The sequence below is a fragment of the Aythya marila genome (assembly GCF_965140915.1).
Source record: "Aythya marila genome assembly, chromosome: 3".
Classification (NCBI taxonomy): domain Eukaryota; kingdom Metazoa; phylum Chordata; class Aves; order Anseriformes; family Anatidae; genus Aythya; species Aythya marila.
Window position 1 is genome coordinate 49145150 of NC_139044.1, and position 23002 is coordinate 49168151.

Consider the following 23002-nt stretch of genomic DNA (forward strand, 5'->3'; position numbering starts at 1 on the left):
GCACCTGCACCCCAGAGCATGCAGTCACTTCTTAGGGAGTATGGCTTGGGTTGCAGGTGTGAAGGACATAAGCATGGCTTGGATATGACCCCTGACCATAGTCTCATTCTGCTATGATGTGGGCCCAGAGCAGTTTTTCCTCATGCCTGTAATAGTTACAGGGAGCAAAATCCTGTTCAGGCCCTCAGCCTGATGGCATACCAGGTAATGACAGCTGTGCGCCTTCTAGGTAGGAGAGAGCTCTCCTGGAAATTCATCTTCCTTACATTTCAGTGGCAAATGGAGTCCGTAGCACATGCTTTCTAAGAAGTTTTAACATTTTATTTAAATATATAATCAGCAGTGCAGATGTAGCAGCCTCAACTCCAGTGCACAGATTAAACTTGGTGTGCTTCTTTCCAAATAAGACACAAATGTTTGGGAATTATAGCGTAAATATTAAATTAATCTGGAGACATACACAACTCCTAAGCTTTCATTCCAGAACACTTTCAAGTTTGCATGCAGAGTAGGGAGAGTGGGTCCTGGGGCAGCACCTCTGAACAGTGCCTGGATCAGGTTAGCAGCAGCTGGGTGCATCCCAGTGAAGTTAAAGCAGAAATCTCCTTTTCCACTTCAGACGTAGCTCCTGTGCAGTGTAAAAATGAGCTGTATTTTATGTTAGTGCTTTTGCAGGCTCTTCATTTTGACATAGTGTGTACAGACGTTTGTGGCATGTGTGTAGAAGTCTTTTTGTGTCTGCTTTTGACAGTGGCTGCTCCTGTTAAAAACAACTTTTTGGTTGATAGTGAACTTCTAAGCAATGCTCATTTGGATATTTGATATTAAGAGTCTTTCTTTTAATGTATTATGGGAAGTAGATCAGTGGGAATGAAAAAGCCTGCTTGTTTTAATCATGTCATTAAATATAATTGTTTTTTATTTGTGAGAAAAGCTGGTTTTTCTTGGCAGCTGTATATGGTCAACCCTTAGCAAGAGCATAAGTTTAAAAACCTGTGGCCCGAAAGTTTCCAGATGGTTTTAAAAAATAAAAAAGGGCTCTTGCTCTGAAATAAACTTCAATAGATTTGACAATAATTCAAAATATGATTTAGCAAATATGAAAACGATTTAGAAAAATACTAATACTGGTGGGGGAAGTGTTTGGCTGATACTTAATGTTTCCATGTACTTTCTTTTATGATGTGCGATTCTAAAAACCAATGCAAACAAAACCTATTTGGAGGCAAGCAGACTTGTATTAAGTATTTGCAGCATGTTGGAAACAGTAGCTGCTAAACAGGCAAAATGTTCTGCTGTTCTGTTTAAACACTATATTGTTATTTTTAATGGTATCAACTGAAGTAGCCTGCAGGAACAGTACGACTGGTTTACAGCCAGCATATACTGAAGAAGCAGGTGCTTTCTAGCCCCTCTTGCTGACATCCTGGTTTGTCATTCCTTAATTCCTTCTCACTGCACTGTCTCTGGTCCTTACTGTGCAAAACTACATGCTTTGGAACTGGCCCTTCCTAGACCAATAGAGGATGAATTAGGTCACGGTGACAGAGCTTTTGTATTCAAATGATTGCAGTGTCCTAGCAAGTATCCTTGAACATTACACACAGTGGAGTCTTCACTGGCAAATAATTAGCTATTGTTTTGACAGCATTAAGGTGCTCTTTATCTGTAAGGTAGGGAGACTAATTGGCTAGCCTCAAAATACTCACTGTAGCCATTCAAAATAAAACAGGCAAGCATATCCATTTGTGTACACAAATTATCAGTGTCTTGAGAGTTGTTTTTTTTTTTTTTTTTTTTTTTAAAAAAACAAAAAACAAAAACAAAAAACACACTTTTTTTTTTTTTGACAGTTTTGTGGTTTAAGTTGCAGCCCTACCTCAACCACCCACCCCAATTCAATTGCAAATTGGATGTTGCACTATGAATAAATCCGGATCCACCATCATTTTCATAGTGTAGTTCATGTGAACACATTAAAGCTGATTCAAAAATGGGTAAAAGTTCTTGTAAAGTGGTCCAGTCAGCATGGAAAGCAACAGGTTTTGCGGGAAAAGTTGTATTGGCTTAGCAGTAACATTTCAAAATTCTGAGGCAACAAGATAATCTGATTGACTTGTTCTATTATTGATCGCTTTGTAGTGGAAGAGTGCTCTCTTGTTTAATAATCATGGAAACTTTTTTCCTCTATCTTTGTATATTCATTATCCACTGGTGTTTTTGTGCCAGCATAAGTGAATTATTGAGCATTTACCTTTGCAAGAAACACAAATCAAATATATGGTGGAGGAAAGAGTCAAAACAAAGTTCCAAGGTGGTGACTTATGTTGTAAGAAGTATTTTTGGGAGGGAGAAACTCCCTGGTGTAGGCAAGTAATTTTTTTTTTTTTTTTTTTTAACTTAAGTATGATATTGCTAATAGCTGGGTGTGGTGTTCTGTTTCCTTGTGATCTCTGCCTTTCCTACTTTTCAATTATGTTGAAGTACCTCTTTGAAGTCCTTTAGTAAATATCTTCAATTTCTCAGGCTTTTCTTAATTTTTACATTTTACCCCCTCCCTAAATTCCTTTCTGCTGTTCTGTGGTTTGGGGATGGACATAATCCATGAGCTAGATGATGAACTTGTGTCATTGGGTTGGAGACGACGTGACAGTAGATATGAACATTATGTTTCACTCTTGCCCATTCTTGGTGTTTTGTAATACCCGTCCTTCCCCCACCTGTCTCAGAATGGGTGTTTGCATATGCTGCTTTCTTGTACGTGTCTCTTCCACTGATCTAAGGGTAGAGTTCATTCTTGTTCTGGAAGATCTTCCCCCCCATTCCCCTCCAAAATGTTTGTGTGCAGGAGGTGCAAATAGTACAGCCTGGCAGCTGGAGTTCTGTCATCTTTTAATGGTCCCTTACTGATCCCAAATTACATTCTGCATTTGAAGGGTGTAAAGGCTGGTAGTCACCCTTCGTTGCTGTTCCTTTCTTTCTATAGCCATGTAAAGACTTGAGAAATAATAGAGAAGCATTGTGACATGAATAGAAAATGTGGAACAATGTGACTCTGATTATAGACAAGACTAAAGCTTCTGAGCTTTTATTTATGTAGTCTTTGGCAGGTTGTTATTTATTTTTTTTTCATCGTATACTTATCTCTGCAGGACTGCAGACAAGTCTCTTGCATGTAGAGGGCTGTAATTAAATGCACCAAAATTCAAACTGGCATAATAGGTTGCTAAGTCAGCACTTAGTCACACCAACTCTTCTGAGAGCAAAATCCTTTACATATAGTCCTTTTTCTAACCTTCTCAATGGTTGTCTCTTTGACACCCTGGTGATCCTTACATTTAAAACTTTTCTTTCACTCAATTTTCACTTGTCATCTAAAACATCTGGGAGTTCTGTATCTCAATAAACAGCCAGTCATGCCAGTCTGTAGTGGAACTGAAAAGATGCTGCAGGACAAAGCCAGGAAGCCATAGTGCACTCCAAACTGCCCTTTTAGCATTTCCAGAGCCCTTGTTAGCTGCGGCGTATGATTTTAGGCGGAAATGATAGCAGCATTTTGTAATGTAATTGTGTAACAAAGGGAAGACTGTGTAGCTTCTGGCCACTTGAATTTACCCTTCAAGAGAGAATTTTCATTTGCAAACGTTGAACAGTGATAACATTTCTTGTGCTACTAGAGCAAGCAGCAAGTAGATGACTGTGATTATTCAAAGTGCCTTTGGCCCTGCTATGCCAACTCGCAGACGAAATGTGCAGTTGCAGGAATTCCTTCCCTGTGACTCTGATGTGGTAGGCTTCATGAATACCTGGGTTTTGCAAATGATCCCACGTCTGCCACAGGTTGGTCTTACATGTCAGCAGTGGACAAGCTGAAATATGAGCAGTGTATTGCGGCCTGATCCATATTTCAGGCAGCTGTGTGCATGAGTTCACATGCTCTTCCCTATGTCATTACTACTGTTTCCCATTTCCTTGCTGTTTTGTAGCTTTAATAAATTTTCTGTTTTCTATATAGTAGTTTTGCTTGTTTGTTCTGGTTAACAAAATGCTATGGCTTTCCAAAGTAGCCTTAGCATAGCAGTAGTGTAGAAAAGTCAGGAGTGGGTGACATTGAATTACAGGTCTTCAGACATGAAGATCTGCTTTGCAGTATGTGAATTATATCAATGTGTTGTAGATGGAAAATGTATGAAACCAAACCAACAACAAAACACACACACACAAACACCTAAGTGATTTTGTGATTGCTTGTTGGGACTGTTGGCCAAAGCAACAAGCAGCTGAAGAAACATCTTGGAGTGGCTGTTTAGTATTAATGCATTCAATGTTTTCAGCTGTAATCATATTATAGTGGTTTGAGATGATACGGTAATGTGGAACAACTTAAAAGAGCTATGTAGGTGGAAAATGGAATCTGACTAAAATGCAGTCTTGATAACGCTGTTAAGCATTGTAAGTATTTGGCAATCACTAAACAGCCAGACATTAGCTGACTTTTTGAACATCTCGTATGCTGTATCTTCCTCTCTGATTGTCTTTGAAGGCAGAATTACTGACTATGCCCTGCCAATTTAGCTCGCATAATTTTTTCCCCTATGCATATATCTGTGTATCACTGCAAATTCACGTTGCTGGGAACTTTAGAGCAGGATTAGAAACAAATAAACAAAAAAAAGACACAAAGACAAAGCCTATAGATGAGCTAAAGTTGCAGAGTATTCCAAATTCACTGTATAGCCCTTGTGAGTTCAGGCGGGGGAGAAACCTTGATGAAAGTTGTATGCAAGAGTCCTGCTGTTTAACTTGGGGCCCTTACACCATGCATCCAGTTGAGGTTTTCTGACCTGCTCCTGCTTTAGGTTCCCTGTTACCAGGTGCAGAATGAGCAGCACTGCTGTTAGGGTTCCTCTCTTTTATGAAGTCCAGATGACAGTGCATGGTGCTCTTGGAATTGATCATGCATCTGCAAATTAAAAGGTGAAATGTGACAACTTGAACGCAAATTTTAGCAATAATCTTATTTTTAGTTTTGACCTTTCTGATGCAGGAGTATTGAAATTACTGGTGGTAGTAAAAATAATAAGTATAGATATATATTAGATATTCTGCATTTTAAAAATCTTTTACATCTCTAGAAAAGGATCTAAAATTGTGTTAATTACTTTCTGGATACATTCTCCCCTTTCTCCCCACTCTTATAGTATATAAAACCAACAATTCAAAGGCAGGTCATGTATGGGCTATAGCGTCTTAAGGACCTGTGACTTCTGTTTTGTACCTGTATTTCACCCTGTTGATGTGTCTCCATCTTTCTGAGATGGTAACGTCCTTCTCACGTTTCAGAAACCTTCCTCCTCCTACTTGTGTTAATGTGCTCCGTTCTGTTTTCATAACCTGCAGTCTGTGAGATGCATGTTTTTGTTTTTTCCTTACTACTGAGCTTTGTGATAGGTTAAGTGCCTTATTTTATTGAGACTTTGAAATTTGAAAGTCTTGTAAATGTGCATGAAGTTAATTTGTTACGGTAGCTTTTCCATTCAGATAAGTGCAAATATGTGTTAAACAGAAAGCAAGGCTCTCTTAACGCCATTGGGTAACCACATGAAAGTGCTTCTCTTTGCTTTGATAAAGAGCCAGTCCTTTTGCATGCTTGTAGGACTGTATACCTGCCTATTCGTCATGTCCTCTCCTGCCCTTGGTTGCCCTTTCACCTCTGAAGGAATAAACATTAATCCAGCCCCTTCACAACCTGCTCACATGCATCGGAGCGATCCGGCTGTGCTTCGCTGGAGCTGGCTGCTGCTTGGGAGTGCTCTGGTGGGCAGGTCCCATGGCCAGCCCTCGGGACAGCCAGAGCTGGCAGTAAGGTGCTCAGAATCTGGCTCAGCTGTGGTACTGAGCTGTGCCTTTAAGCCCAGCTCTCATTTTAGCTGTGCTTCTGTCATGTATTTGTTTTGGGAGGTTTGCTGGAAATGTTTTTTCAGTCCCCTCTGTTTTTACTTAGTAACGTTATTTGATGCTACTTGCAAATCATTTTTCTTTCTGGGGTGGGGTGAGGGTGGGTGGTGGTGTGAAAGCTTCTGGAGAAATTCTCTCTTGCCTTCTGTGACTCAGCAATGGTGATGCTGTCCTGTCCCTTTTTTCTTCCAGATTTTTTTTTTTTTTTAAATGCTGACCTTGTTTTTAAGCTAGTACTACACTGTAAAGGTCTAAGTATTTTTATCAATTAAAATATCCTAGACCAAATACTCTGCATTTCAGGATGAACCTGTGAATTGAGGAAATTGTAGCTGACAAAAGCGTTTATGATAGAGTTTGTATTTCGTACTTTTTCCTTCTGCTCTGCTGCATAGCCTTCCTTGCTCACTGGCAGAAGGAGTTGACTTGCCATGTAGTTATATTCTTCTCTTCAAAATAAATGATTTAAACCAGCCAAAGTTTTTTTCCTTGACACAACTTCGGCTATGCCAGAGGTTTGTTACTAGTCATGTACATAGGTGTTTTTTGTATACCAACCCAATGTCATGTTGCACCAAAGCTTAGCAGGGTATGTCAGTGCTTAGGTGCTGACTTATGCCTATTGGTGGTGGAAAACCTTCTTTAGACTAAGCCTGACAATGTTTGTTCCTGCGCTGTAAGCCAGTTTTCATTTCAGAGGTCACTCAAACACAAGGATACACATTTCTTTAGGAAATAGTCCTTCTTCAGAAGAATTCCTGAGTAGATCTTAAAAAAAAAATATATATATATATATATATATATATATATATATATTGAAGACTTCAGCCTCAGTGAGGTGCAGGCAGCACCTGCCCTGCTGCCGGGACATTTGCCATTGGCAGCAAGTGGGGCAGAAAGCTGGGGGCAGCGAGCCCTTGGGGTGCCCCAGCTTGGCAGCTGCTGCCCATCCCGAGCCCGTGCGGTGCATGACTGCTGAAAGGCCGGGGTGCAGCGCAAGAACCCTTCCCGAACACGTGCCCAGGAGAGGATTACGCCTGTGAGCATAACCGATCTATTGAAGTTGTTGCTGGAGGCGGTGGTAGGAGTCTGATTCGTAATTACCCGCTTTCATTAGGCGAGCTTACTCTCTGTGTAGTCAGTTTCTAGGCTGGCAAAGGTGAAATGTGTTCCAGATTTCACGTGCCCTCACAAAACCTTACGGTGTGTTAGTGACGGCACTTAAAACCCACATTATTACAGGTTTCATCACAGTGCTCCTAAAAGCTGGCCATTAAATAATAAAAGCACAGGGATCAGAATTACGCGCACATAATCCTTTACCTAAACAATTGGCTGCTGAAATTCCTTGGCTCAGGTTCTGCCAAAGCCATGACAGGCTTTAAGCTTTGGTTGCTTCACCGTTCTGTTCCTGCATACTCTCCAATTTTGGGCGCCCTGGTTGGGGCGGTGTGTCCCATGGGAGCTTTCTGTAATGAAGTGAGAAGTCTTGTGTAGGCTCCTGCTGATGATCAGTGTCTTGCTTGATTGCATAAATGCTTGTTTTAATGCATTCCAGATAAATTCTGTTTGACAATTGCAGGATATATACGTACTTCCAAAGCAGTTAATCAAGGAGGGGGGTGCAACTTTGGGGGCTAATTAATGACTAAGCTGGGGAAGGAAACATGAGTTTAATTAGGATGTAGGAATAGAAGTGCCTCAGCCTACTGCTGATCGGATCAAGTGACAAAGGAGAAAATTCTCATCTTTGCCAGCAGGCATAAGAAAGGACCTTTCCGACTGCTTGATTTCACTTTCTCTTTCATTCTTTCCTTATTAAGGTGTCTCTGTAAGTACATGAACTGGATAACTCACCTTTATGACTGTGGTGCCACTTGCTTCTGGAGCAATAGTAATTCCTCTACATGCAGACTGTTCAAAGTTTTCATCTGCATCATGCTTTTCTGCACAAAGGTTTCCTGATCCCCAGTGGGGCAATGTCAGTTTTCCTTGACCAGCAAAATAATATGGCTGCAAAATGCAATACTCAGTCCATCTCAGGAGATGGACATGCCTTGTGCTTCATCTTCCTCACTACTACTAGGTAGCAGTATAAAATGCTTTGTGTTTTAGGTAGCTTGTGTGAAGATAGGAATAGGTTAATTTAGGGTCATAGTTTCTGTGGTGAACTTGCAGCAGTATTTTAGGAGTAGAAATCAGAGCACTTCTGGTGTGGCTTGCTCTTACAGGCATTTGCATTGTAGTTCTTTGGTTATCCTATTTGTTATTTCATTTGCTTCCCCTTTACTTTACTTTAGCACCACTAAAGCAAATGCATTTTATGGACTTCCTTTAAACCTTCTACATGTCAGGCTTCCTCTTAGTAATTACAAAGGTTAATAGGCTGAGGTAAATAATTTACAGGCATCAGCATGACTGATCCGTGGGAAAACAATGGAATAGCTAATGAAGTTCAGACTTAACATGTCTGGGAACAAAATAAACAATTTATGCCTTTTTCTTGTATTTGCCTGTTTGCATTCTGTAAGGACTGGGCTCCACGTTGTTGCTGAGGTCAGTTTGAGGAACACTTTGGGCCTGGGGCTTGCTCCTTCCCTGTATTCTGTCTTCAAGCATTGCCTGCACCGGGGATTAGTAAGAGTAATGTGGTTTGGTGTGAGTCCTGGTTGTGAAGAACTGAAGCATGTAATGCTGTGAATAAATGGCTGTGAGTTGGCCACAGAAGAATGTGGAAGCTTTCTGGTACTCAGTCTGTGAACTGAAATTGTCAGCCAGCAGCTTTCCAGCAAGTCACTTGCTGAGCTTTAAGGTGGATGCTGACACATTTGTGAAAGAAGATCATGCAGTGCTCGGTGAAACAGGAGCTTGCTTCCTTTCTTCCATTCCTTTCCTTTCCAACAGACATGCTGCGTGTTCTTAGACATGCTCCCCTCTACTCAGCGCTGGTGAGACATACCTGGAGTACTGTGTCCAGTGCTGGGCTCCCCCGTACAAGAGGCATGGACACATTGTGGTGAGCCCTGTGAAGGGCCAGGAGGATGGTGAAGGGGCTGGAGCATCTCTCTTAGGAGAGGCTAACAGCTGGGGCTGCTCAGCCTGGAGAAGAGGGGGATTGGGGGATCTCATCACTGCACACAAATACCTTAAGGGAGGGTGCAAAGAAGGCACAGCCCGGCTCGTCTCAGGGGTTCCCAGAGCCAGGACAAGAGGCAATGGGCACAAACTGAAACCAAGACAATTCCACTGATACTTAATAAAACACTGGTGCAGGCTGCCCTGGGAGGTTGTGGAGTCTTCCTCCTAGGAGGTGTCACAGCCTGATGGGACATGGCCCTGGGCAGCCTGTTGTAGCTGGACTAGATGATCAGTCTGTGACTTCTGTCAAAACACTAATGCAAAAGTTTGCCAGAGACTTCCTGGGAACAGCGTGGACAGGGCTGGATTTGTGTGGATGATGATGCTTGAGTAATACTTGTAAGATGGCCTGAGGTATTACTAGTAGGGAAGCAGTTGAAGGCCTTTAATGGTACCGCATTTAATGATTTTAATGCTTACAGTGTTGCAACAGATAAATGCAACATAGCTGTTAATTGTCTCTCTCTTTGTCAGGAGATCTTGTTCCAAGTGACAGCTTACTCCTCTAAGACAATTCTTCACTGATCTCTTTTTAAAAAATCTTAAGTTAATTAGTACTGGGAAGTGTAGAACAAAACAACGCCTCCCATGGTTGAAATCCAATTATGTGCTTTTTTTTTTTGGGGGGGGGGGAGGGGGGAGGGGTCTTAAGACTGAATTTCCAAAATCTGTCAGAAACTTCTGGCAATCAAAACCATAAAACTACTACCCTGACTTTGCAGAACTCAGCTGCTCTAGTTGCTCTGTTATGAATGTTTTATACGTTGGATTACTAGAAAAGACTTAAATTCCACAGGATTGCACATTCCACTTGTTTTTAAGTAACTCTAGCCTGCATGTGGCTGTCACTGAAATGGGACCTATATCGTTGTACCAGGTCGTACTTGGTTAACTCACAGAAACATTTACATAGCTTTTGTGTAATTTTTTCAATATGTTAACAACATATACTTCTGAAATGTATTGATTAATCTACTTTGGATTAACTAGTAGGAGATTTGAACCAATTTTACTGTCACAAAGCTAGCTAAATAGCTACAGTGTGAAAACCAGTGGCTGAAGGAAGATGAGGCCCTGAACACAGTGCCTCTGCTGAAGAGAATTTTTGTTGGTGGATTTTTTTTAATGTGTAGATGTCTTTCATGTTCCCTAGTGGATGGTCTGTCTGTGTGTGGAGGGGGTACAGTCTGGTGCACGTCCTACTGTGTGCTGCTGTTACCTTGTATGCTGAAGAAGTGGGTGGGAGCTTGCAGTGAGAGACCAGAGAACTTGTGGGGAGGAGCTGATACCAGTGGGTCATGTAGTAATGTGCAGGAAGCCAAGCATTCAACATTAGTCTACTTCTTAGGAAATTGGTGTGCATTAGTAATATGCAGGAGCCACGTATTGTCAGTTGACTTCTTGGGAAGTGATTTGATTTTGTATAGGGAAAGCTGTTGACCCAGGGAGGTTTAGGGCAAGAATGATGAAAAGCTATGGTGGAAGGAGATTTTGGACGAGGTAGGGAGAGATGGATGGGAAAGCCTGGGAGAAATATGGGCAGCTCTGAAGGGTCAGGAAATGTTTTGGTATTTGGGAGTGAGAAGACAGAATAGGGGAATTTGGGACTGCAGATGTTGGGGATTTTGGAACAGGGAGATAAGGAAACATCTGGGTTAACAGAGTTGGGATAAAAGGCTGGTCTATAAGGGGTGGAAGTTCAGTGTTTTGAAGGCAAACTTGGCAGAGCGCTTCTGTCTTTACCTGTCTGTCACAGCACAATGCAATCTGTGCAGCTGGGTTTTTGTTCTCTGAAGCACAGCCACTTGGCCTTACTGCAGCCGGCAACTGGCCTGACGCAAACAGAGTGGGCCCTGGGCAGAGCTCCAGGACCAGGAAGAGCAACACATGGAGTATGTTGTGTCTTTGATAGTACTTCTCAACAGTTGCCTCTGGGATATCACTGTATTTCTATCTGCCACATCAGCTCTAATAATTGCCTAGAGAAAAATAAAACTTTTGAAAAATTTACTACTGTGTGCAAGATTTGTTATTTTTTTCTAAGAAGATTTGCCACAAAGTATCACAATAGGTGGAAAAGGACATTAAGTCTTTTCCACCGTGAACATTGTTTCCTGGAGATGTTCAACAAAGTTTTTTTGTGATGTCTGTAAAATCTAAAATCCTTCTGTAAGTAACAGAAATTTACATATGTTCAGTTCATGGCTCGGCTTCCTTCTCTGCCCCAGCAGTACTGCTTACTTGGGTCTGCACAGGGTCTCTAACATCTGTTGTGTCTGCTTCCTTCTGGTATGCAGATGGGCTTTTTGTGGGGATGGCTCCTGTGTTATGCAGGAGATTACACTGGATGATCACAATGATCCCTCTGACATGATATCCTATGAATCACCTCCGCAAATGCAAGCAAACCTAATAATAGTTCTAATTTGGACAGAGAAAAAAGGGCAGATGGCTAACATGAACTTGCAGAAGGTGATTCTGTTCTCTCTGTAACCACTCAGAAATGCAGAGACCTGATCTGTGTTCGTAACAAACAGAGCTGCAGTAAATCTAGTTTGTAATTGCTACCTTTTTATTATGCCTACAGATTTACTCCCTCTTTTCAATGCCTCAGTGTTTGCCTGGTTGGAAACATCTCAATTGCCAGAACTGGGCAGGAATTGTCCCCCCTTCTCCTCCCTTCCCCATATGCCAGCCGTGGGGGCTGGGATCTTGGGGAGATGGTGAGAGGGGCTTCCTCCTCCTGTCCCTGTGGGTGACACCTGTCCCCTGGTATCTACAGGGTGTGCGTTACTACCCAAGGCAGTTACCCTCATTATAGAGGTATTTGGGATACCTTTATTGCAGTCATTTGTCTTTAAACTGGGAGCAGATGCTGGTTGGCTCGACCAAAACTTAGGGAGCTGATGGATAGAAATGGGGAGCCTGTCATTAGAGAGCTCTGCCCGAATGATCGGGGTCTTCCTTTGGGTCTGCCTGCGCAGCGCGATGTTTGTGGTCACCCCTGTGTCTGTCTTCTCTTAGAGCTGGCTTACCAGTGTAGTGGGTTTACGTGGCAAGGTTTTGGTAGCAGGGAGCCATAGGGGTGGTTTCTGTGAGAAAGATCTAGAAGCTGCCCCATGTTTGGGAAGGGCCCCATTGTTTTCCAGATCCGAGCCAATAAGCGATGTTGTTTTGCGCCTCTGTGAGAGCATATTTAAGACAGGGAAAAAACGCTGCGCCACACAGCAGCCGGGAGAGTCAAGGGAGTGAGAGAACAGCCTTGCACCAAGGTCAGTGTAGAAGGAGGGGGAGAGGTGCTCCAGGCGCCGGAGCAGAAGTCCCCTGCGGCCTGTGGTGAGGACCATGGTGAAGCAGGATGTCCCCCTGCAGCCCATGGAGTACCACGGTGGAGCAGGGTTCCACGCTGCAGCCCGTGGAGGAGACCACGGTGGAGCAGGTGGCCCTGCACCGACGGAGGCTGCCGCCTGTGGAAGACCCCTGCCGGAGCAGATTCCGGGCCGGACCTGTAGCCCGTGGAGAGGAGACCACGCAGGAGCAGGTGACCTGGCAGGAGCTGCTGCCCATGGGGGAGCCAGGTTGGAGCAGTTTTCTCCTGAGGGATAGACCCCGTGGTACAGACCCATATCTGGAGCAGTTCTGGAAGAGCTGCTGCCTGTGGGAAGCCCACGCCGGATCAGTTCATCAAGGACTGCATCCCGTGGGTGGGACCCCACAGCACAGGGGACGAGAGTGACCGAGAAGGAGCGGCAGAGAAGAAGCGCTGTAGACTGACCATAACCCCCATTCCCCGTTCCCCTGCGCCGCTCGGGGGGAGGAGGTGGAAGAGGGTGGATGGGGGGGGAAGGTGCTTTTGTTTTTTTTTTCCTTTGTTTTCTCACTTCTCTCGCTTGTTAGTTGTAGGCAATAAATCTTACTATCTCCTTATGCTGAGTCTGTTTTGCCCGTTACAATAATTATTGCGTGATTTTCTCGTCCTTATCTCAATCCTTGAGCCCTTTTCACATATTTTCTCCCCATTCCTCTTTGAGGAGGGGGAGTGAGAGAGCGGCTGTGGTGGAGCTCGGCTGCCCACTCGAGCGGAACCACGACAACCAGGCAGGCAGCACAACTTGCCAAAGCTGTGGCAGCCTAGAGACTGACCTGGGAGGCCTGGTTTGAGCAGGAGAGAGTCCAAAGTTCATGCCTCCCCTCTCTCCAGACCCTTCCACCTGCACTGCTGTCTCCTGCCTGCTTTTGTGCTGCTCCTTGCTCCTGTCGGGTACAGGGAGTTGTGACGCACCCTCTGGAGCAGCCCCATGTAGGTTTTGGGGCACCTTGTCTGGGATTGTTGGTTTGGCACTGTCATTACGTGGAAACAGTTAGGTTGCTGGCTGACAAGCGTGGGAGTTGGAGCAGGCCTGCTGTGTGGCGTGGCAGCATTATTTCTGTCCCTGAGCTTTGTGTTCCTTCTGAACACCATTCCGACACGCTGAGACCGGCAGTGTGGTGTGTTGGATTGTTTTTGCTGGGAGGTATGGGAACAGCTATTTTAATATTGCTTCAGCTGTGAGGATGCCTTCTTCTAAGTTATCAGTTGCTGGGGGATTTTCTTTTTTTATTGTGAAGTAAATCCAATTTAGCTTAGACTCACAGCACACTTCAGTGAGAACCACAGGGGTTCCTCATTACTGGTCTGTGGTGGTTTGTTTCAGACAGTGTCTGTTGGGAAACACCAGGGAGCGAGGTGCAAGGTTTTCAATTCTTTTTTTTTTTTTTTTTTTTTTTTTTTTTTTTAGCAGTGCTTATTTTGTAGTTGAGTCTATACAGAGAATTTATGACTTGGCCAACTGCGTTTTGTGCAGGAGTTGCCGTAGACAGGCGCCATTACTCTTTTGTTAGAGAAACTATTCCTATAACTGTGCTCTTGCCCAGCTGCTGGGGTTTGATGGAAAGAGACGGGGTGAAGGAAACCATTGTACAGCCCACCAACTGCAGGGATTGAAGCTGCAGCATGAAGGCCAAAGCCTACAAAGAGGGTACCTTGCTGCTGGAGCCATTTGCTTTGTCACGGCAGTGTGAGAGCAGAGGGATCTGCAGCACAACCTGAAGTTTCGCTTGCTGTTTATTTGAAAGCAAGAACAAAAACAACAAAATACATGCACACACACACACACAGACACAAAATAAAAAAAGCTGCTAATTAGGCTTACTCTGTGTTAATGAAGTCAGGGCCCAGTGCTCAAGATGAGCATGGAGGTTCTTCTGTGAGCTACGTGGTCTGAAGTGCTTTGTGGTTTGCCTGGCTTTATGCTAGGGTGGATGAAAATACTCTGGTTTCCATCCTTAAATTTTCAATGCTTATTTTATGTCTTTTTATATGTGAATTAGTCTGAGTTTGTTTGACATAAATAGTTACTTCCAAAATGTTTTTAAAGTCCAGAAAATCTTGCATGTGAGAATAAAACCACCTCTTCTTGTTAATGTCAGGCTGGCAGGTGTGTGCTAGTCCTGGGCGGGGCAGTGCCTGTGATAGATGCTCCTGCTTGCCTGGAGGCAAAGGGATGTTTCTAACTTTAATTCCTAGTTTCTTAATTGAAACCCACAGGCTAATTCCTTCTTTTATTTCTAAATTCCTTCACTGAGCTTAAGTGAGAACTTAAATTTGCCTTCCCCACCTCTTTACTTACGTTTTCAAATGTAAGATGACCCTTGGTATCTCGTGCTAGATTGGTTGGCAAAGGAGATGCAGATTTGCCTAGTCTAGTCTGTACACTTCTCCAGGGCACTTTCATTATACGTGTTGCTCTGCCAGCTATTTTGGGTGTGATAACTTTTGTCTTTCAAAAACTGAATAGCGTAGTTCTGTCATGTAAGCACATAATGCATTTGGGGGAAATAAGGAAGCTGGCTCTCGGTAAGAAGTGGAGGTTAAATAAAGGGCAAACCACAATCCAGTGAGGTTTTTGGTTTTTACCTCTCTATTTTTAGATCGTTTTCCTCCTGAACATGATATTTGCAAGGTAATAACTTGTACTTGAACTGCAGTTTCAAAGTGCCCCAGTACAATTAAGGGACAGTGGAGGAGGTACATAAGGCCATAAAAGTGACTACTGGTGGCGACCAAATGCCAGGACATCAGGGCACTTGTTCATCAGAGACGTTTGTTGTGAGCATACTTTGGTTGTATGGACATGCATTGTGCTGTATAGCAAACAAGCATCCGGAGTAGGAAGCTTTGCTCTTCTCTGTTGTCATCACAAGAGTAATTTTCTGTGTGTGTGTGTTTGGTTTCCTTTTATTTCCTCTCAGAGGAAAAAACTGTTCTGACATCAGGCATTACAAGCCCATTAAGTGACTGGAGGGCAGGCAGAAACTTTTTATTTTAGGGTAAACAATTGGTAGGATGATGAAGCAGAAGCTGGCCCACACTCCGTCCTTTGCTGTTATGCAGTCTTATTCATCGAGGCTGTGGCAGTGCAAAAGGAAACACAAATATTTTAGCAACTTGCTGAATTTGTTTCGCGCTTGGCTACAACTTGCTGACATTTTTAATGTCTTGTGTGAAAAATTGATGGTATGTAGTACCATGTGCTTTGCTGAATGGTAATACTGTTCTTTGACTGAATATAGCTAATTTGTTATCTGAGTCATAACGTCAGCCTCCAGGGGTTAGCTTTACAGACTCAGAAGAATCTCAAGAAAATTAATTTGAGGGATAAAGTAACTTGTCACTGTTGTTAACAAAGCACCAGTATATTGGTCTCAAGTTTCTTTCTGATGATTTATAGCAGAATGCTTAACACAACCCTAGCTATAATGTTGAATTACAAAAATCCTAGTTTCACAGGCTCTTATAAAGTGAATATGAAAGGGTGGCCTGGCTGGGAAAGCATCCCCTGTGGGTTTTAGAACTGAGCAGAATGCATCAGAGAGACAAGGGCCATACAGGTTCCAGTTCCTCGCTTAACCAAAGTAGAAAGGATGCTCTGATACTGAAGAGATAATGCAGTGTATAAATTGATATTGCTCCCATCTCCATTGAAGAGTCAATTTGTGTTGAAGTCAAGTGTTTCTTTTTTATTTATTTACTTGTTTTTCTCCCCCTCCCTCAGAAACCTTCAATTTGCACTGAGGGAAAACGGGCTGGGTTTCTTAGTAAATGTCACATGTAACACTGCAGTGCATATGGTCTAAGCACTTTGAGTGACCTGGGCCTGAGGTTTGCAAACCAGGGCCGGAGGGGAGGAGCAGCAGGAGTAAGGCCCAGCCAGCTGGACCAAGTGGGACAAGAGGTATTCCCTCCCACTACACATTTGCCTTGATAGGGGTCAAGCCCCCTAAGGCCTGGGCTGTGCAGAGCTCCTGGCACACAGCATGTACACGTCCATGGCCGTTTTCAGAACTGTTCTTGCTCTTTATGCAGCTAGTTTTGGTCTCCTTTGCGATTTGCCTTTATCATCTTAAGGATTAGCAATGTTAAAAGAATGCAAACCCCCAAACGTCAGGGTTTCTCTTCTTGATTTTCACAAAAGCTTAGGGAAGTGAAAGGCAGACCTAACCTTACGAAAGCATCCCGGTGTGTATGTATGTACTTCAGGGTATCAGCAGAAAAGGGAAAGAGGTTACTGAATGATGCTTAAAAAGAGAATGACATTTAAAATTCAATGTGTTCTATACAGATAGTATTTGCAATTAATGTACATTATCAGGAGGTGGCCAGACTGTGGGACTGAATTTTGTGCAAGGCTAGGTTTTTAGTTCACTGGTGTCAGTTAATAATCCCGTCTGTTCCTGTCTCTTGAACAAAAAGGTGGAGGAAGAAAAATGTCTAAATATCTGTTATATTTGGAGTTTTAAGTCTTGATCCTGCCCTTGATCCTATGAGATGAGTATTTGGCACAGAGTATTGTGCTGGTAGATCCTACCTGTCTTCAATGTCAAGGAGTGCTGTTTCACTGAGGGAGTCCAACAGGATTAATGAGGTCTTCTAGGTAACTGTAGTCCCCCACAATACCACCTAGAATCTCAAAGAGGTGTTTTAAGCATGGCCTGATGCTTATGTACTGTAGGTATCTTGAAACTCTTTGACAAAACCTTTTTCTTGGGCTACCTTGGATTTCTGGTTGAGCTTAAGGTGCAGCTGAGGAGGAGGCTGCACTGGATCAGCAATAGATGGCAAAAAAGAGAAGCACAGAGGTGAAATAATGACTGCTGTCCACTGTGTTGTAGAAGACGTGGACTCTTTGTCATGCTATAAGCTGACTTTTTGAGTGGTAACCTCAAAGGAACTCAGAACTGAGGTTGTATTCAAAATTTTTCATAAAGCTTATTAAATCTAAACTGCTCTGAGACCCCATTTCTCACCAATTTGGCTTCTTTTGTCTCAGCTGAGCCTTTCTTATTCATGTCTGTTATATTAAAACAAACACGTGGTCATTTGTTCCAGTGCACCAGTAGCCCACATATCTGTGGGTAGGTACATCAGAGATAGCATCAGTTTCGGATGTGCATAGTATGCAAGAAAAGTTGAGTTCCTTCTCATCATCTGGTCATATTCTGTGACTTTTATTAATATATATATGGATTCGTAAGTAAAATGTTACTGTAGAACAGTCTCAACTGCTGCTCTTTGAAGTGTATAATCTTTTAAGTGGTGCTTTTTTAATCATAATCTCATTTCTCTTCAGCTTGTGTGTATTTTTTCCCTCTTCATGGTTTCATGAAGTGGAACACCTACAAGTTTCAATCCGGTCTTGTTATGGCTTCATCCTAGCGAAGGGACCTGGTGTTCATGGTTTTGAACATCGTGGTGGGGTATACCTTGTTGGAGTAAAGGGCTTGGGGCTATCAGTGCCAGCTGCCACCGAGAGGTTTTGCACATGAGCAACCAGGGCAGTAGTGGGCTGTGGGTTGCCTTGAAGCAAATCTTTGGGCTGTGCTGTCAAGAGGTTCATGGAGTCTTGAAGACATTTTGGAGACTGATCTGGGCTGCAGCTGTCAGACTGGAAGTATTGACTGGGGCTATAGGTATCATGGAAGTATTAGAATGAGCCCAGAGGAGAGCCACAAACATGATCAGAGCCTGGAGCACCTCTCCTATGAAGATAAGCTGAGGGAGCTGGGGTTGTTCAGCCTGGAGAAGAAAAGGCTCTGGGGAGACCTTACAATGGTCTTCCAGTACCTAAAGAGGGCCTACAGGAAAGCTGGGGAAAGACTCTTTGTTGGGGAGTGTAGGGTTAGGGCAAGGGGGAATGGCTTTAAAATAAAAGAGGGTAGGTTTAAGTTAGATATAAGGAGGAAATTGTTTATTCTGAGGATAATGAGGCACCGGATCAGGCTGCCCAGAGAAGCTGTGGATGCCCCATCCCTGGAAGTGCTCAAGGCCAGGCTGGATGGGGCTTTGAGCAATCTGGTCTGGTGGGAGGTGTCCCTGCCTGTGTCAGGGGGGTTGGAACTGGATGGTCTTTAAGGTCCCTTCCAACCCAAACCATCCCATGATTCTGACTGTGTTTGCCCAGGAGAAGGCACTGCCTGCCTTGGCTGGGGTCCACTGCATAGGTTTGAGGTTAAGGTCTGTGACAGGCTATACACATCCAGTTCTTTTCCTCATTGGCTGCAGCAAGCAGGCCTGAGAAGTCAAGGTATGTGAACTTCCTTTGCCTCATCTGTAGTCATCAGGTAATTCACTGCCATTTAAGTGCAGGTGATGAGGCATTGCCTGGCCCTCAGCACTGCTCTGTGTAGCTTACCTGAGAGGTGTTCTGTGGTATGGCCAGAGCTACGCTGAAGGTGACAGCCTGGTTTAATAGGACGGACTCTGTAAAACTACAGCTGACTTCTAAATGTATTTTTTAAGATCAGTCTGGAAAGCTGCCTTCTCTCTGCTGAGCTGGAGGCCACTGCTCCTCGCTGTGCTTTGACCCGTAGGTGCTCTCCCATCCTTCCTCCTCATCCTGCCCAGTCCTTCCAGCTGTTGGCTGGCCCCCAGTGGTGGCATTCCCCATCCCTTCAGGACATGTGAGCTCAGTTATCTCCTTCCTGAAGGAGGCTATTACCTGCACTGGAAGCATAAGGAAGTACCTCAGCAGTTTTTAGAATAGTGCTTCAGGATGAAGAAGTGTTGACAAAGTCTGTAGATCAAGAGCCCATGGTTTCATAGGATGCTGCTCTTCACTGAGAAGCCTGTGACTTTGCCCCCGTGCTGAGATGCTGAGCCTAATGCGAAGTAGATACTGTGATTGCTGTCAAGGCTGAAACACTTGTATGACTCTTCAAGTACCAAAGTTAGGTATAGGTTTCAGTAGCTTTATTGACAGGTTGGGTTTAAGAAAAATACCACACCTCTGCCATTGAGTCTGAGCAGTGTTTAATATGACCTGCTTTGAACAAGCTAAGATTAAGAAGAATGCATTTTCACTTATGGTTTTCTTATTTTGTCTCTCCAGATGAACACAATGATGTACAGAAAAAGACGTTTACAAAATGGATAAATGCTCGGTTTTCCAAGGTAACGTTAGTTTGAAAATACTTCTTTATTCTTTGTGATGTATTGCCTAGAACAGTATTGGTTAAATGTTTTGCTTTTACTTTTGTAGAATACTCTTAGTAAAATGTGTCAAAATGCCTAATGAAAACATACCTCTGCTAAACAAAATAATATATATTCCTTCCATCTTTCCACATGCACATAAGCATTTCTCACAACAAAAAAATACTATCCACCTGATTTAAAAACTCAAAATGAAAGATTCTGTTTGTTAATATTTTCAGATATGTAGATATCTGTAAGGTGGTGTCTGGTTTTTAGTCCTCTTACTTCAAACAGTTTATTTTTGCATGAGTGCATTAAATTAGCTTCTGAGCCCTTGTCACCTTGTTTACTCTGTGCTGCTGAGTCAGCTTTACTCATCCAAAGCACTCTGCACACCTCCAGTTGAGGCCGCCTAGTATTGCTACTTTGAGTCTTGAGTGTGAAATCTTGTATAGTTGCTTGCTCATTTTGATTTTTCCTTGGCTCTCATGCTGTACATTTCTTCTTTTAATTCTCTTTATTGACTTGAGACTTGTTGAGGTGCTTGTTTTATGCTTTCAGAAGAGAAAGGAAGTGGTGGTTGCTTTGGGATGCTATTTAAAGCCTGCTTTTTATGCCATTCTGCTGATAGTGAAAAATGACACATTGCCCAGGCATGCTGTGCCTGTGGGAAGTTTCCCTCGTTTATAGTTTGAAAGTGTGAACGAACCTGGGCTATGATCAGAGTAAAATCAGTGGCTTTTTTTTTCTTTCTTCTAGCTAGTATGGTGCTGAAAGTGGGATAAGGATAACTCCTGGTGATCCCAGTTTGATGAAAAGGGCCGTGCATGTGGAGTACTGAAAGTTGGTGCAAGTGTAGCGGGAATGTTGGTGCCCTTTAAAGCAATGTGACAGTGCAATGGCAATGAGTAGCTTCCGCTGGAGCATTGCCCTTCTGAAGTTCTTGGTCAGCAGAAAAAAAAAAAATTTACCTTCCTTCCCTTCCTGTGCAATAAGACACTGGGCAATGCAAGGCTTGTGGCCTTGGTTGATTCATTTTTGGCCTAGCTTTGTTTTGATTGAAAGCTGATATCCTGCACTCTTAATCCAAGGCATGCTTGGCTAGTTTCCTCTTTAGGGGAGTGGTGTGTATGTGTAACTGGTTACTTCTATTCTGCCTTTGCTGCTGAAAAAGAAGAACAGTCCTCTGGGAGCAGGGTTAGGCAGGGCAGGATCGCGTAAGGAGTGAAAACTTGGTGAGAAAGGAAGGCTTATTTTTAGAGACTTACCCTGGCTTAAAGATGGCATGAACATGGAAATGGTAGTGATACTGAGAATGTGTTATGTGGCTTGTTTCTGCGCGTTATGGACGTGATTTGTGTTGAAATACATACAATTGTTTTCAGCCTTTATACCTGTATACACATGGAAGTATTTTATGAAATGGCTTTTCCTTTTATGCCATGTATTTGCACAGATCCTGCTTAGTCCCTGGAATTCCCTGCCTGGAGGGTGTGGACAGATGTTGAATTTGAAATAACTTGGTGACTTCATGGCCCATTAAAGTACCTGAAGTTATGAAAGCTATGTTAATAATTGAAGAGAATTATATTAAAGGACATACTCCTGACTACTGCATATCTAATTCAAACTTGAGCATGCCTACATTTCCATATTAAGATCAAGATATATGAAGATTCATGAACTGGAAAGTTTGAATTGCAAAGAAATTGCTGGTGTTAAGCAGAAATCTCCCTGTGCAAGGAAGTCTAGTTTCAACTGTGTTTTGAAAATGTACAGAGATAGATTAGTGTTATTGAAGTTTTTGCATTTAGCAAGTTGTTAAAAATTCCTTTTCTGTGAGCTAGATTGGGCTGCTTAGTAGGACTGAGATATTTTAGAGGTTGGGTGAATGTTTCTGACTTCTCTAGGAGAAAATGAAAGAGAAACTTGGGAATTTTGTATGGAATTGTAAATTTTACTCTAAGAATTTCAATTGTCCTTCCACCTTAAATGTCTTTCACTACCTAACCAACTTCTTTTAGATGCATAAATGCAAAATGTAAACAACTGAGGCTCTATAATCTGTTTTTGCAATTTTAAGATTTTTGTATGCCATTGTACAATGTACTCAAAATTATTTAACTTGAATGATTTAAACCAATTCAGTGTAGATTTAGAAAGGATCTAGGAAGAGAGCGGTGTCTCTGTTCTCGCATCAGAGAATAGGTAGATGACTGATACACAGTAAGGCTTGAGTATGCTGGGAGGTGCCAATACCTGCTTTGGGCACCTGATAAAAGTTGTTGCTCTATTTTAGAGTACAGTAAATTGTTTTTGTGCCCTTCATATAAACTTTAAATGCATCTTACTTCCGCTTATTTTTGAAATGTAGACACAAGTATATTTAAAGTGGATTAAGGAGACTTAAGGTCAATAAATGCACTCAACAAAGCCTCAGTGCTTACTACAGAAATTTTCACCTTGGCAGAGCAATATGTACTACTACTCCCAAGCCTATGATGGTTACATAGCAGAGATATTTTGTTAAAGTGAATCTAGCTGTTTTGTAGATTGTAGCCACTATAAAATTGTTGGATAAATAATCTGTTTTACCACACTTTAACCAATAGGGAAGTTGACATTGAAACAAATACTAACGCAGAACACTTCAGCATAGCTCTTTATCTTGAGCCACAGGTGGTGTTTTTCCCTATATGCTTTTTCCATTGCTCTGTCCAGTGTAATTTTAGGAGTCGGGTTTAGCTGTTTCTTTATGTATAGCCCACTAATCAATGTATCAAACTGTATGGATAATTATTATGTTTGAAGAACATATGTTAAAACTGTATTTTCTATATCTTTGACACTCCCGTGTCACCTCTTGCATTAGTTTGATTTTATTTTTGTGGCTGCGTATTTATGACTGTGCATTGAAAAAAGGGTGTTCAGGTTCTAAAATTGGGAGGTCAAAAGTGGGGAAAAAAGTGCTAGAATTAATGTACCTTACCTGTATGCTTTACTGAACTTTTCAGGAGTGAAAAGGATCTTGTACTGCTTCTTCTGCTGAACTTTGTTACTCAGAATGGATTATCCTCAGTTATCTATTACTCAATTGTCTAGTATTTTTTTCTGCTCGCTGAGCATATGGCCACGTGTACACTACATTATTACTAAACCATGACATGAAGCTAAAGGTAGCATTTTCCTCAGTTTCCATTAAACTATGACTTTAAGGCTTACTAGTTTGCAGGTTTTAATGGATATATTTTCAGAGCACCCTTCCGCAATGCAGGAGACTGTCTTGTGTATTTACAGCCATTGAAAATAAAGGTAAATATCAGTAGTTACTAATTTTCACTACCCAACCAAACCTTGATTAGCTTATCCAGAGGGTTTGATATTTACGGAAAT

The 23002-nt window shown here is 42.6% G+C and overlaps 1 protein-coding gene across 4 annotated transcripts in view; it reads left to right on the forward strand.

The window, feature by feature from the left end:
- Window positions 1-23002, forward strand: part of UTRN (utrophin) — a 366390-nt gene that overhangs the window by 38682 nt on the left and 304706 nt on the right. For all 4 annotated transcript variants that reach the window (XM_082756434.1, XM_082756433.1, XM_082756435.1 and 1 more), the window contains one exon: window positions 19524-19585. In XM_082756434.1, the coding sequence (XP_082612560.1) occupies window positions 19524-19585 (62 nt within the window). The remainder of the gene's footprint in view (window positions 1-19523; window positions 19586-23002) is intronic.